This window comes from Hipposideros armiger, unplaced genomic scaffold (assembly GCF_001890085.2).
Source record: "Hipposideros armiger isolate ML-2016 unplaced genomic scaffold, ASM189008v1 scaffold_482, whole genome shotgun sequence".
Lineage (NCBI taxonomy): Eukaryota > Metazoa > Chordata > Mammalia > Chiroptera > Hipposideridae > Hipposideros > Hipposideros armiger.
Window position 1 is genome coordinate 1,405,819 of NW_017731832.1, and position 15,880 is coordinate 1,421,698.

The 15,880-nt window shown below is 41.4% G+C and overlaps 1 protein-coding gene across 1 annotated transcript in view; it reads right to left on the reverse strand.

Moving 5' to 3' along the window:
• Positions 1–335: 335 nt before the first annotated feature.
• The window catches only part of BRCA1 (BRCA1 DNA repair associated), a 54,022-nt gene continuing 38,477 nt past the window's right edge, over positions 336–15,880 (reverse strand). Inside the window, exons 16-23 of the mRNA XM_019667034.1 lie at positions 13,157–13,244; positions 10,858–10,935; positions 10,327–10,367; positions 7,690–7,773; positions 4,403–4,457; positions 2,787–2,860; positions 2,367–2,427; positions 336–1,519 (exon numbers count right to left, since the gene is read on the reverse strand). Of these exons, the coding sequence (XP_019522579.1) occupies positions 1,395–1,519; positions 2,367–2,427; positions 2,787–2,860; positions 4,403–4,457; positions 7,690–7,773; positions 10,327–10,367; positions 10,858–10,935; positions 13,157–13,244 (606 nt within the window). The 3' untranslated portion in view covers positions 336–1,394. The remainder of the gene's footprint in view (positions 1,520–2,366; positions 2,428–2,786; positions 2,861–4,402; positions 4,458–7,689; positions 7,774–10,326; positions 10,368–10,857; positions 10,936–13,156; positions 13,245–15,880) is intronic.

Genomic DNA, 15,880 nt, shown 5'->3' on the forward strand with positions numbered 1-15,880 from the left:
GTGAGGAATAACTTAGCCAATATGAAATAAGCTTGGAAGTGGATTCATGCCCAGATCCTCCAGAAAGGTATGCAGCATGTTGACACACCTTGATTTTGGCCTTATGAAACCCAAAACAAAGAAACCAGTTGAGCCCACTTGGACTTCTGACCCATGGCTCTATGAGATAATAAATGAGCACTGTTTCAAGCCACTAGATTTGTGACAATTTGTTATGGCGGCAACAGAAACTCCTACAACAGGTTGTGAAATCCCCTCAACAATCCTAGGAGGTAGGTACTATTTACTACCCTCATCTTATAGACAAGGAGACTAAAGTACAGTGAAACGGCAACGAGAGGTCTGCATGCGTGAGCCTCAAAAACGGTCATGTGGTGCCAGTGTTTGCTATTAAGTTTATTTGCAGGTGAACAGCATGACATTTACAAAACATATTTTGTACAACCAAGTCTGCACTGCCCTCACACACTGCGGGGGCTAAGGAAGACCTAGTCCCTCCAACAGCTATAAACAGTCCCGGATAATAAGTTTATGAAAACACTGTCTCTTTCTTCAGCAAACAAAATCATGTATGAAGCTGTACAGTTCAGCAATAGGGAGCAAAGGGGAAAAATTACCTCAAGGAAAGCAATAGCTCCTTTCCTGGTGGAATCTGTCATTTTACAGACATGAAATATTCATATCTGAGATCTTCTATTTCAAGAGGAATGGGTTACATATCAGAGCTACAATAGTAAACATTTTATTTATTACTGATAGGGAATTAGGAGATTCTTTGGACACCCTTTTTTACCCAGACTTTTGGAGATCAGGGCCAGCATGGCTCCCCTCTCCTCTAACTAACCCTCAAGTTTCGTATTTCTATCCATTACTGGCCTCTGAATCCCCTTCCCGATGCTCCACTTCAACATTTGAGAGCTGCCCAAGGACTGTTCTGATTTTAAGTCACATCACAGATCACCTTCCATTGAAGGGCCTGACTCTTGGCCTTTCTGAACATAGGGTTTTAGAGAAACAAACTCAGGGAAACCATCTGTTCTCCTGAGGCCAGCCACTCTGTGCCCTCAGCACGGGGCATAGGGCTGATAAACAATGAGTCAGCATCTTGCTCAATTGGTGGCACTTAAAATGGTTTTAAATTCTTTTCAGGTAAAAAAAAAAATTACCGCAATTTTGTGCTCATTGGCAGGTTTCAAAGGGAGACTTGAAGCAGAAAATCTTTAAGGAACCCCTGCATAGCCAGTTCAGGCTGATGTCACTAAAATATTTAGTAACCGGGACTGTGGAGAGCCTGAAGAGGAGCTCCCTGGGCCTGAAACAAGGCCATTTCCTCAGCTCATTCTCGGGGTCCTGTGGAGATGGGTCCTGTACACTATACACGTGGCTGGCTGGAATCAGCAGCAGCTCTGGGAGATCTGGGGTATCAGGTAGGTGTCCAGCTCCTGGCACTGGTAGAGGGCTACGCTGTCCAATACCCACTCTCGGGTCACCACAGGTGCCTCACACACCTGCCCAATCGCTGAGGACAGAGAAAACAAGTAGAGGTTAGTGTCAGTTCACATTTTCCCAGATGGGTCTCTAGTCAGTCTACTCTGGGGACCTGAATGTATGAGCTCTTAGGGTTACTCAGGTAGGAGCAGAATTGTTGATCTTAAGCAACGCTTGGGGACACACGACCTTACTCAGAAGCCCGAGGCATGACTGCTGGTGAAAGCCTCCAGCTTCTGACAACTCTATTAACATGAGCTCCAATCTTTTAAAGAAAAAGTCACCAGAGAGCAAAACAGCATTGCAATGTAATGTTGTGGAAACATATTTGCAATATCTTAAGTGAAAACGCACAACAGTAACGACGGGCATGATCACATTTGTATAAAATCTATGTGTAAACATATACATACACACATGCCTGGAAGAAATGTATGGTGATCATCTCCAAGTAGTGGGATTACTGGAATTCTTTGGTTATATCCATGCTCATTTCTATTTTATGTGATGAACAGTCATATTTAACCCCCGCCCCCCATGGATATAGTTCACTCATTGATTTTATAATGCAAAATAAACAAAAAGTTTTGAAAGGACATTTTAGTCATTCATTCAACAAATATTTATTGAGCACCTAGGATGTGCTAAGAACTGTGTTAATTAAGCACTGGGTAACCTGTGGTGACCCAAACTCATCCCACAGGACCCCATATGACACAGGTACATTTGTGGCCTTCTGAAGCCCCCTGTAGATGCACCATCCACTTCAGCTGATCTACACAGGAACTTTAGACCTAAAATCACCACAGGAATCTGCGCCCTTAACCTGGGCCCTTGACCCCAGACTCCTCTGGAGGAAGGCTTACAGCAGGACTTACCATGGAGGCCACTGTCCTCTGTCCAGGCATCTGGCTGCACAACCACAACTGGGTAAGTACCCTGCATCCCCAGGAAGGAAACATTAAGGATATCAGAACGGGACTTTTGAAACAGTCACTTCACCATCTGGATGGCTTGCTGAAGCAGACTGCTCTGGGGCAACAACAGAGCAAAAAGGGAGGGTTATAGGGAAAGAGCCTTTCCTCTGTGTCTTAAGTACTTCTAGCTCTCAGGTCCTTACTCTTCCCTTACAGATGGAGTCTTCTGGCACAGGTACGTCGTCAGAGAAGGCTCGGGGTGAAGGGAGGCTTCTGGCTACTTTGGGGGTTCATAAAGACTGATGGGTGATGCCTTGCTCAATCACCAAACAGAATATTAATACTGTGTCCTCCCCTTCTGACAGAACACCAAATGCTTACCTTGCCGAAGGTGAACAACGAAGGCTCCTTCACCACAGTAGCCCCACAGAGCTGCACCATCCACTCTAGCTGATCTAAACAGGATATTTAAACCGAAAAATCACCATAGCAACCCGCACATTTAACCTGGGCCCTCTACCCCATACTCCTCTGAATGAAAGCCTCCAGCAGGACTTCTCAGTGGGAGTCCCTGTGTCTCTGCCCCAAAGGGACAGAAAGGCCTTAAGCTAGAATCTGTAGTAGGGGCATGGATTCTAAGTCTGATTTTCCACTGATGCACTACCTACTCTGGTTATCAGTCCCCATAAGGCCATTTGGTAGATAAGGTTTAATAGTATCTCAAATAAAACACTTTGAAAGAAAAAAAAAAACATCAAGATCTAATTTCCATTAATTTGCTAAACTGCTGGCTAAGATACTATGAAAAAACTCCCACCTGCCTTCCCTCCTTCCTTACCTAATTCTGTGTTGGTAATTGATAATCACAGCCACTGAGAGTACCATACTCAGTGGTAATTACTGTAAATGTCGAGAGACGGGAAGATAATTTATTCAGTAAAAAAAAAAAACCACCAAAAAAAACTACCTTTCATCCTGGACAGAGACTCAGCACATCAGCTGGGAAAGGCTACATGCTAAGCTGGAATCAACACACTTGGGGAATTAAAAATCAGGAGAGGTTACAGAAATGTTCCAGGGCACCTGGAAAATCAGCAGAACTGACCAATGGGTGGTTTCTGAGCCCTTGTGGGTGTTCTTTCCTATTGATCCATTTCTGAGGATTGCTGAGGTGCTTCTGTTTGCCTGAGTGCCCTGAGGTCAAGTGACTCACCTTCAAAATGACACCTGCGAGAAACTCTGGTTTTCATTATACCAAAGTACAAAACCACTGAGAAATCCTTGAATGGCACTTGGCAATTTCATAAAAATCCAGTCAATAGCCAATAAAGAAAACATAAGCAAAATTACTGTGTCAGGTTTTTCCTACTGCCACTCATCTTTCTGTCCCTGACCAGATGCTGAGGCCATCTTCTGAGGAGTAAGAGGACCTGAGCCCTGGGGCAGAAGTGGGCACAGAAGCAAAGGTGGGTGGCCTTTGTTTTCAAAAGAAGGAACCAAATCTATACACAGCGGATCCTCAGTGCCGCACAACTCCAGTGCTGACCCCCACAGCACTCCTAAACATCACATCACATTCAGTGTCAAAGTTAATGAGAAAGTGTTCGGCAAGAATCTTCTGCTCTGGGCCTGTGTGGGGCACCAGGCCCATAGGGCTTATGCAGCTGCTGTGCTTTCTTCTCTGTATCAAATGAAGATGGTTTAGGGAGAGCAGAACTCTCTCCCTAACTTATTATCCCCTACTTAGACCAAAGGGCAGTAAGAGCAGTTGTACCCCATTTGAGCACAGAACATTCTGTGTCCTAGATAGTAATTCTTCACTGCCTTCTAGCTCTCGAGAAGAGGCACAGGGATAGTTTTTTCTTTTGGTCATAAGGTAACATTTGTCTGACAGGTGGCAGGGAAACAGACTAACTTCTCTCCAATAATCCCTCCTGTAACACTCCACTATGCAAGGGAAAGGCTGGTGCTGGACTCTGCAGTTCTTCGCTTCTTACCTGTAGGCATGTTGGTAAAGGGCCCATAGCAACAGATTTCTAGGCCCCTGAAGATCTGGGAGAAGACAGGGACAGAGGGATGGAGAGAAAGAAACACTGGTTATAAAAGAGTATGGGTTCTATAAAAAAACAATATAAAGAGACTCAGAATGAACAACTTTATTTTTTTTTTCTTTACCACCTGACAATTTCTGCTGCTACTTCCCAAAGAAAATCGGTCCAATCTCCAGAACACCAGTGGATTTTAGAAGACGCTTTTGAAGTACTCATCTGTAGTTGATCTATTCTACAGTCATGCTTTGTCATTCAAGGGCTGAGCAACCCACCTTGCTACCAATCAGGCCCAGGCTCCTCCCTGATGGCCTTTTCCAGGTGACTTCACCTCTTGTTAGAGATGAGAAGAAGAAGAAAAAAAAAGGTCCTTCTTTTGTTTCATGGCAAGAAATTCAGCTATTAGCCAACATTTGAGGTTAATCCAGACTGGGTACATCAATACTAACATAACCCTAATTGGCAGTGTATATGTACATGCTCCTTTTCTCCTCCCACTTTCCTCTGGTCCCGATCATCTGTTCCTGCCTTCACACTGCTCCAAGAATGCCCACTGTTCCTTCAGGAACAATGAAGTGAAGCCTTGTTCTGCCTCTTCTCATCCATCACACCGCACCTCCTAGGGGCCTCAATAACACTGTCCCAAAGACCTTCTTGTGATAATGGAAATGTCCTATATTTGTATTAATAAGGTAGCCACGAGTCACATGTAACTACTGAGGACCTGAAATGTAGTTAGGATGTATGAGAAACTAAACTTCACATTTAATTTAATTTTAGTTATTTAAAGGTAAGTTCTTTTCTTTTTTTTTTTTAAGATTTGTATTGGGGAATTGGGGAGGGGGACCAGCCAAGTTGTTGTTCGTGAATCTTAGTTGTGGAGGGTGCCAGTCGTCATCTGGCTGCCGCAGCCGCTCATGACCTCTAAGCTCAAGGTGCTGTGTTTCATCTTAGTTGTGGGTGGGCGTAGCCACCATCCCATGCGGGAGTCAAACCAGCAGCCTTGTTGTTAAGAGCACACGCTCTAGCCACTGAACCATCTGAGCAGCAGCTCAGCTCAGGGTGCCTAGTTCAGTTGCAGGTGGGCGTAGCCCTCCATTGAATAGGCAATCTTGTTGTTACTCCAGCTGAGCCATCCTGCCACCTTTTGGCAGCTCAGCGACAGCTCAGCTCAGGCGCAGCGTCACTGGCCCATGTGGGAACTGAACCGACGGCCCTGTTGCTCAGAGCTTGCGCTTTTAAGCCAGCTCTTAACCAACTGAGACACTCGGCCAGCCCAGGACAGGCAAATTCTTACACATGCATTGGCTTTGGTTCTTAGGGAAGGACTTGGATATCATTTAGAAGAAATCTAAATTTGTGCCAGTTGGCTGGATATATATCATTTGAGTGACCCTCATTCTCTTAACCCTCTTTCTCCTCATTCCACTAAAAAGAAAATCGCCTAGGTTCTAGAACTCACCTTGCTTCCAATAAGAAAGACTGGGATAGAGAAAAATCAGGAAGCTAAAAGCACATGAATACCTTTTAGGAAATGTCCCAACCCCCTTCTCCAATCCCCAGCTACAGCCAGAGAAATGAGAAAGGACAGCGAGACAAATCTGTTTCTGTTTTAAGTGACAGCCTCCATCTGTGCCTTCCTTGTATGAATATACTGCATCCCCCAACCTGTTGATAGGACCTAGATGCTCATAATGCTAAAAGTTTTCCCCAGGCAATCAGCTGGAGCCAAATGTTGCTGTAAAAGTACAAAAGATTAGGAATTTTTACATCCAGGCTGACACTTATGGAGGAGGATGTCTATTTATGCGATAAGAAATTTGAAGATTCACCTCTACAAACACATTTCTCTTCCACAGGAAAATACTACGGTGATATTTTGTGTCTTCAGAATGTTATTACTTTGATCTGGTACTTTCCATCATTGCCACCACAAATGCAGGATAAACTTCAAAACACTGAAATTTCCTTTGAAAAAGAGAGAATCTGGTGCTAATTCTGCCTTGCATACACTGGAATAAACACAAACGGCTGGCTCCACAGAGCTCTCCTGGGTTGATGGCAGAAGCAGAAATAGGGCCAGCAGCTTTTCTTGGCATCTGGAAGTTACTTGATGGGTTCAGAGGATGAGGGTGGGCTGACCCCAAAGCTTCAAGGTTCCAGGGCTTGATCTGTGACCATCTCCCATAGTTTTCCTTGGAAAATCACCTCTACTGGTTCTCTCTCAAGTTCTATAAAGGGACAGAAGGTGCCCCGTATGGGGATGTTCTGAAATGTCTGACGGTGCACACTTGAAAGAGGGAGAAATGCAGACAGGGAACATAAGCACTCAGTCAGGGACCTGAGGAAGCAGCTGTCTCAGGTAGGTGCAAAATCTTGCCTGGACTTTCTCCTGAGAGAAGGACATAGTTTTGGCTACATCATTTGCTACAGGATGATCTGGGGAAAGTCACTGAGTCTTCCTGGGCCTCTGGTCCTTCATTTGCAAAGATGTTAGACTGCTCTATTTTTCTCCTCCGTGAAACCTTCTCTAACTTTCCAAGAAACTATGGTTTTGTCATTAAGAGCTCAGATTGTGGAGCTAGACTGCCTGGGTTCAACTTCTAGTTGTGGGTTCAAAACTAGCTGTGTGAGCTTGGGCAACTTACTCAACCTCTCTGAGCTTCAACTGTCTCATGTACAAAATAGGCATAATTATAGTACATGTCTTATAGGATTGCTGTAAAATTATCAATCAGTTAAAATATGGTTGAGCGTTTAGAGCTGGCATATAGTGAACATTATATATTGTAGATTAGCTATTGATTATCAGTCACTTTCATGTCTATGCATCCACTGCGTATTATCAGCCTTCACAGCACTTACCGCACTGCTTCAGAGAAAGACACCATGGTAAAGTGGAAAGAGCAAAGGCTTAGATTCATATCTGTTTCAAATCCCAGCTCTGCCACTTAGCTGAGATTTGAATCCCAGAGTGGACCAAATTAGATTGCTTATCTAAACTTCTAAGTTCCTTCATTCATAAAATGGAGACAATACTTATTTACCTTGTTGGGCTAGCTAGAAGAACTAACAAAACAAAACAAAAAATCTACATAGAAGCACCTACCTAGTGCTCTAGCCACGAGTACCTAACACCCCTTACAAGATGAATGAGACCATCTCTGCGAAGGGGGCTGGAATGCAGAGGGGTGGTGGGAGTTTTTGTCAACATGGCGGAGGAAGGCTTTCTTTACCTTTCTGTGCTGGGATTCTCTTGCTCGCTTTGGACCTTCGTGGTTCCTTCCGTTGACAACATCTCCTCTGACCTCAAAATCACACTGAAAAAAACAAACCCAAACCAGAGGGATTAGACACCTCCTTCAATGGAAGTAGAGTAGATGTGTGATATTTAAGGAATTCAGTATCACCAGGAGGTTTGGAATCCTCCCCACCCTCAAAATCATGCTTTCTGGTGGACTGGATGAAATGACCAATGTCTCAGCTGCTGAAATCAATTCCCTGAAGCAAATCTTTGTGGGCAGAAATTAACAATTGGCTTTTCACCTAACTGGGACTTAATGTATTTTAATTTTCAACATCTATCTCCTCTCAAAACATTCATTTAGCATTTAGATTAAACTGCTAATACTGTGCTGTTATAAAGATAACTGGAGAATTCCTGATCTCTTAAATCAATTGTGTATTACCATCTAAGGGCTTCTCAGATTTTCATTGAGAGATTTAATGAAACCAACATGATAAAATATACATTTTATACACTAAAAAAAAAAAAAGTTTTTTTTTTATAATCACTACTTTGGTCAAGGACGAGGGAATAAAAAGTAATGAGATTGGGGAGGTGAGAGCTTTTGGGGGAAATTTTGGGAAGAATGCTTAGAAACCATTCTGACTGAAACTCAGATTGTAGGGAAGACCACATCTGTTGCCAAGAGTATTATGAAGAAAAACAGTCATGACAGTATAACCACAGGTTGCTGTTATGTAATCTATTTGAAGATGACTCTCATATTTATAGTCCTGATTGTACCCCTGTGCCTCTTTAACCTCTCTATCCGGATATATAGTATTAAATCCCAAAATTCACTCATCCAAAACAGAGCTCTTCTCCTGCCTCCTACCTTTCTCCCCTCCCATCTCTTATCTAATTTAATATTAACATTATTCCATTCTTCAGGTCAAAACCCTAAATGTCACCCCTTTAATTCCTCTCTTTGCCTCATCCTCCAAATTTAACCCAGTAGTAAGTCCTATCTCCAAATATATCTCAAACCAACCTCTTCTTACCATCTCCATGTCTCCAATTATCCTATGCAGAAAATTCAAATTCTTTACCATGACTTACACCAAATTCTACCTGATCTGGCCCTTCTATGACCTCCAATCCCTTGTCTAACCTCTGCTCCCTACATACTATTTACCAGTTATTGCTCTCCAACTACACTAGTCTATTTGTCTTTAAGAAACAAACTCATTCCTACCTCAAAACCTTTATGCTTGCTGTTCTTCTGCCTACAACACTTGTTACCTATATTTTTCAAGGTCCATACTTTGTGTTTTAGGTCTCAGCTCACGCATTGGAAGCCAATCCTGGTCTCCTTAACTAAAATAGTCAACCCCTGTCCCCAGTTAATTACTAGTCTGCTATTCTGTATATTTCTTCATAGTATTTATTGGTATCTTAAGTGATCTTTATTATTGTGTATTTCCCCTCAATAAAACAAGAATCCCACCAGAGCAGGGACCTGTCAGCTTTGCTTATTGCTGTATTCTTGGTACCCAGCACATAGTAGGCTCCCAATAATATAAGTCACTGAACGAAAGTTAAATCCAATAAAAATTTCAATTATGAATATGCTAAATAGTGCGTAATAGCTTAAAAGTGCTTTTGTTAATTTTATATTGCCTGATCTGTTGTCATCAGCAGCTCTCAGATGGCTCTGTTCTAAAATTATTCCTGGGCCGGCTGAGTGGCACGATGGTTAAGAACTGGCTTGGGACGCCAGAGGGCCCCGGTTCGGATCCCACATATGAGGGCCAGTGACACTGCCCTCTACAGCTAAGATGCTGAACAACAGCTCAACCTGGAGCTGTGCTGCTGTGGGTCGCCGGCGACGGCGTAGGCTGCAGCCCCTGTGGCAGTGGGTTGCCATGGGCTACCGTGTGTAGCCAGCAGCCAGCGTGAGCGGCCAGCAGCTGCAGTGAGCGGCCGTCCAGAAGCCGGCGACTGATCTGCCTCGCCCGGGAAGAGCGCAATGATGGTGCCAACTTGGGCCAGTGAAGCAACGTCCTCCACAACTAGACTGAAGAACAAAACGACAGCAACTTGTCTGTTCCCTTCCCCCAATTCCCCAGTGCTGTTCCCATCCCCCCAATTCCCCAATAAAAATCTTTAAAAAAAAAAAAAATAATAAATAAATAAAATTATTCCTTCTCCTACACTCATCTTATTTACCTCTCACTGTTCTCAGTATCATAAAGAGTAATATCTCTTTGAAGGAATCTGATTTCTAAACAGATACATTTGCATATTAATATGAAGGATTTTTCTTCAACAACAGTGAACAAACAGTTCTCTGCAAAGGGGTATGCATATAAGATTTAGGTGGGTCTATTTCTTTTGCTTATGAGTCTTTTTTCCTGCTTTATAAATTTTTTCCTTCCTCTGAGGAAAGAATTATTTCTGTTGAAACTTAGAAATGAATGAGGACACAGAGTTTCTGGGTTTGCTCTGCATAACTGTTGATGATCCCCATCGTCAAGGAAAACCCATGGAAAGTGGTCCAAGGAAGGAAACAGCTAAATTTTCGGTGATTATGTGACTCAATGGCACCAAGTCTTTCTGATCAGTTTATAAAACACAAAGTACCTACCTCATCTAGAATCTTTCTTTCTTTCGTAGACTGGGTCACCCCTAAAGAGATCACATAGAAGACAGGTCACAACACAGAAGAATGGGCTCTTTTTACGGAGGTGGATGGTGGAGTGATCACATGACAACACAGGAGGAATAACACCGAGTAGAGGTCCTGTCTAGAAAGCCAGCATTTTAATAAGGCTTGCAGCAGAAATTTCCTTCTGGAGACACAGATGATGCTCAATCGAAACATAAAAGTGCCTGCTGCACATGGATTCCTGCCTACTATTAAATAAATCCCCAGTTTGTATGCTAACGTTGCTAGGAGCAGATTAGGTCCTATTAGTTATAAAAAGAAATCCATTTTCCCAACATCACCAGCTTACCTGAACAAAGAGATATGCGTTCAAGATAAAGCTAGTTTAGTGTTATCACTAAAGACTTTTTGGTAATTCAGATTTGGCATCAGCAAAAACCTTGGGTGTTAAAATGTTAGGTGTAAAAATGCAATTCTGAGGTGTTAAAGGGAGAAATACATTATACTTACAGAAATAGCTAACTACCCATTTTCCTCCTGCAATTCCCAGAAAATATTTCAGTGTCCGTTCACATACAAACTCAACATCTGCAGAATGAAAAACATCCAAACGATTAGTAGAAGTTGAAAACAAAGTCAGGAAGTGCTGCCATAAGAAGCTAAAGCGCTCCAGGCCCACATGCTACTAAAAATCAATCTGGATCAATGATTCCAACACCCCTGGTGATAGAATCAGAGGCTGGATAACCAGCAGTCTTCACCTGGAAAAGGCCGATATGAAGTTAAAACCAGAGGAAATGTCTGCCCTATCTTCTAGATGCCAAGACTAGCTATAGACATCCAACGCTATGTTCAAGGAATTATCCACATCAACAATAATGATACCGGTGGGTGGGAAGATCCATTTTTACTGGATGGTAATATGGGGAAGGAGAAGAAAACAGTATTGTTGAAATCCTGTATCTGAAATGGCAATGTAAGTGACAAATTTTCACCCCCAGAACTTCTACCTGGGGAATCCTAACCTCCTGATTCCTAATTCTCCTGAGGCGGACAGGAAAATACAGAGCAATCTCATAGCTTTTCTCCTTTCTACATAAGTATTTCAGAAAGTAGTAGCTGAAGAATCACTTTTGTTTATTTCCTGGTATTTCAAAGACTACTTTGAAGAACTAAGCAAATTGAGGAAAGAACACTTAGTTTTAAACAGGAGAAATGTATTTAACTAAATCCTAGCAGCAACAGCCATTCTCCCTCATAGAATTCTTCACAAATTATTAAAAATCTTTTCCCTTTTATCACAATTTTATAGCTTTTTGTTTAACTGCTGCAAAAGATGATTTAATAATGTGCTTTAAACTCAAATTTTAACTCATTTTTAGTTCAAAAGCATTGTACTATCTTTGAGTTTAAAGATTGAATTATTTTAAATTTGATTTACATTTTAAAGTTTCCTTTTCACCTTCCAGCAGCTTTGATCCAAACCTATAAGCTTACGATATATTAAACATTAATGACATTCATCTCTAAAATAGTATTTAGTTTGAGGTACCTTGTTCTGGCACCTGGTTCCTGTGAGTATTCTCCTCTGACCCTGTGATACGATCTATATACAGTAGAAACCTAACATCTTAAAGGTCCTAAGGCAATGTACCCCTGCCAAGGAGTCTGGATCCTCTGCTCAAGGACCTGCAGTGAACAGGAACATCCTGGAGTGGACCACTGTGTTTCCAGGGAGTCCATTTTGTTAGAAAGCTTTTAAGAGCCGAGTTATAATCTGTGTCTGCTGTGCTCTGTATGCATTGGTCTTTGTTTCCTTGAGCCTCTGAGTAAGTCTAACTCCTCTTCCAGATAACAATTCTTCAAATATTTGAAGACAGTTGTCTTGTTCCCCTAAGTCTTCTCATTCCTTCAGCTGTTCTTCAAGTGACACTGCTCTGAATTCCTTTTCTCCATCCTCATCATCTACCTTTGGATAAACACTTAATATGTCAGTGACCAGCTTAAAAAGAAAGCATGGTGCTCAAAACATATCTTCCAAATAAGCTAAACACCTTTGTGATAGCAAATAAACAAACAAACAAAACAAAACAATCTATCTTCCAGGCAGACACTCCAGCAGAGAATAAAGTGGGGGGTCAGGATCATTACTTCACTTACTCCAGACATGAGGCTTGTATTAATGAGGTCCAATTTCAAATGAGCTTTGCAGCAGCCCTGAAATGTTTACTCAGATTTAGCTTATAGTCAACCAAAAGCTTCTGAGGTCTCTGTTATCACGGGAGTCACAATTAAGATTTAAAAAGGGGAAGGTGTAGGACAAATGAATTCCCCCCTTGGCTTTTTTCTTTTTCAAATGCTAGGCTACCTCGGAGCTGACATTGGACTTGTTTCCTGAAAAACTCTCAACCACACTGAAACTAGTGTTCAATGACTAGGATATGGAATGCACATGGAGCTAGGGTTTCCAGCCACCCACATTTTGAATAAAGACACACTTCTGTCTCATTTTCCTTTTTGCCCCACTTGTTCCTCCAGGACTTGGGCTCTGCGTTACAAAAAGCCCTTCACACAGACTACTCCAGGTAGGGTGGGCTAGAAGTGGTTCATCGTCCTGGCTCACCACACTCCAAATCTTAACCCAAAACAAAAGGGGTGAGGAAGGAGCAAAACTATTTTTCTGTCATAAATTAGTAATTGATTGACTATTGGAAGATTTTCATCCAGGCTGTGCTTAACAAATATTCCCATTTCTTCACGTAGTTTTATGCAACAGATGTACCATATTCTATAAAGGTTCTTGGCATACCTGTTTTCATAATGACATGAGTAGTCTCTTCGGTAATTAGATCAGTTAAAACGATGTGGTGTTTTCTGGCAAACTTGCGCACAAGCGCCTGAAATCAAATCAAATTTACATTATAGTAAATTACCTCCTAGCGTACAGCTTAGTTATTAGTTAGTTTAGCTTTGTTATTAGTTATCCTCTATTTTTCTCAGAAAAAAAATCCTTTTTATTCTAATGTGCCTGAAGCCTCAAAATAAATAGCAATTTAACACAAATTATGTACAAATCAGAAGAAATTCTAAAGTAGTCCATGCTAGGAGACATGAACTACAACCAAGGATGCAAAATAATAATTTCTCCTTTAATAGCAGATATCATTTGATTCCTTAAGATAACTAATTTTTTGTAGAGTGATACTCTACCATAATTTAGATATTGGGTTGTCGGAAAAGTCATGACGCATTTTTGCAACGAAAAACATAGACAAAATACGTCATGACTTTTCCGACAACCCAACATATCAGGCTATACCATATGAGCCAAGAGGTAACTAGCCTATACAGAAACGTATATACATGTATATGCGTATGTGGCTTAAAAATAAGATTACACCCTCTCCCTCTGAGAGTTACAAAATATTCAAATCAAGAGCCCAAAAACTATCAATTGCTCTTAAGGAGAAGGACTGGAAGAGACTCCTATTGTTCCCAAAAGAAATCTAGAGCCTTCTCACTACTGTCAACAAAATAAAAATCAATAGGCAATAAAAGAAATTAACCAGATCCATTAAGGACACAGTTGACATAATTAGTAGCTACTGTTTGGTAAATAACTCTGTTTACCAAGGACCATCATTTATTAGCCATCGCCACCCATGCCAATATTTATGTGCTGCACAATATTGCAGCTCTGGCTATCTTTCTTTCATGCTGCTTCACTCCCCACTGCCACAGGGCACTGAAAAAGGCATCTAGAGAAGCTAATGACATCCTCCCCCCTTTGCCACTGCCCTCTGCCAGGATCATTAGCAATTCTGAACTGATTAATTGCTGAAATCCCAGCCTTGAAACAGTGTTCAGTTAGGAAGAGCAACTGCTGAAAAGATCATCTTAATATGGGCTTCAGAATTAATCATGTGTAATACAGTCAGCAGCTTTCATAATAAATTTACCACACTTCAGCAAGTCTGAATAGAGCTGAAGTTTTCCTCTTTGCTTGTTTAAAGACAATATGTACCCAAGCCACTTATAGTCTAATCTATAGCTCAGAATTGCCCATGGCAAGAAAGATTAGATCATTTTAGCCTTCTCTGAAAAGCTGAACTCACTAAACAAAAGAAGGAATGCTAATTTTCAATGAATAAATGGGAATGCTAGACATGTAAGCAAATGATCAAGAGAAATATAAACAGACACAGGTACGAATTTTCAGAGCAAATAGCTGGTCTGGGAACCTGGTTGTGAAATGAGAAATCCAGCATTATTGATGAGAATTTATTCATTATACCTACTAGGGCAGACACAGCTTTCTTTGTCCTTTTAGTAGTGGGGCACATCTGGCCACAGGGAATGTTATGTATGATAAGCTGCTACCCATAAAGAAGTTAAGATGAGAAATGGTTCTTATCCCAGGAAGGATATATTAAGAAAGATACTTAAGACTGACTGAGTCATCTCTCAGTATGTAATAAATAACACCCACTGCTGAATCCATTTGATACTCTGGTGTGTTATCTTATCATGGTTCTTTAAAAAATATTCACTCAATTATTTTATTATGAAGTGATACCAATGATGATTAATTACAGGAGAGGTAAATTTTCTAAGATGCCTGAAATTGGGGGCAGTTGGTTAGCTCAGTTAGTTAGAGCGCAGTGCTCATAACACCAAGGTTGCCGGTTTGACCCCCACATGGGCCAATGAGTTGCGCCCTCCACAACTAGATTGAAACAACTACTTGACTTGGAGCTGATGGTCCTGGAAAAACACACTGTTCCCCAATTAAATTAAAAAAAAAGAGTCTGAAATCTACAGTCAGCCCAAGTAGAAACAAGACTTCAATGGTCTTACTATTTTAATGGGTATTTTTCAACAGTGTGAAACAGTTCCTGTTGCTGGCATGAGGGGCACAAGGAGATGTTAAAATCCTAATGGAGAGGGGATGTTGTAGGGCAGAAATAATGGAACAGGCTATTGAATGATTGTGTCACAAGCCAGGATAAAGACAAATATACACTGAAGAAATGCCATTATCTGGCAGTGTGCTTGGAACCAGTTTGAATTGAGTTAATCATGCGGGTATGTTCTCTCACATGTGAACCACAGTAGGGAAAGACAAGATGCTTTCTGGGGAGTAGAGATACACCTACTTGCTTTTTTAGATAAGAATAAAATTAAAATAACACAGCTCTATATCATACTCCAAACTAACCTCTGCTAATATTTTAAGTATGAGGTGTGATAAAAAAATATGATGACTGTTTAAATAAAAAAAATTTATTACAGTTAAAACACATTGCCATTAATCCCTCTCAAAATACTCCCCCTTGCTTTGAACACAGTTATCCCATCGTTCTTGCCACTTTCTGAAGCAGTTCTAGAAGTCCTCTTTCGTGAGTGTCTTTATTTGTGCTATCGTGGCTGCTGCGATGCCCTGAATCAATTCAAAACGTTTACCTTTCATGGTCATTTTGACTTTGGGAAAGAGCCAGAAGTCACACAGTACAAGATCTGGTGAATAAGGACA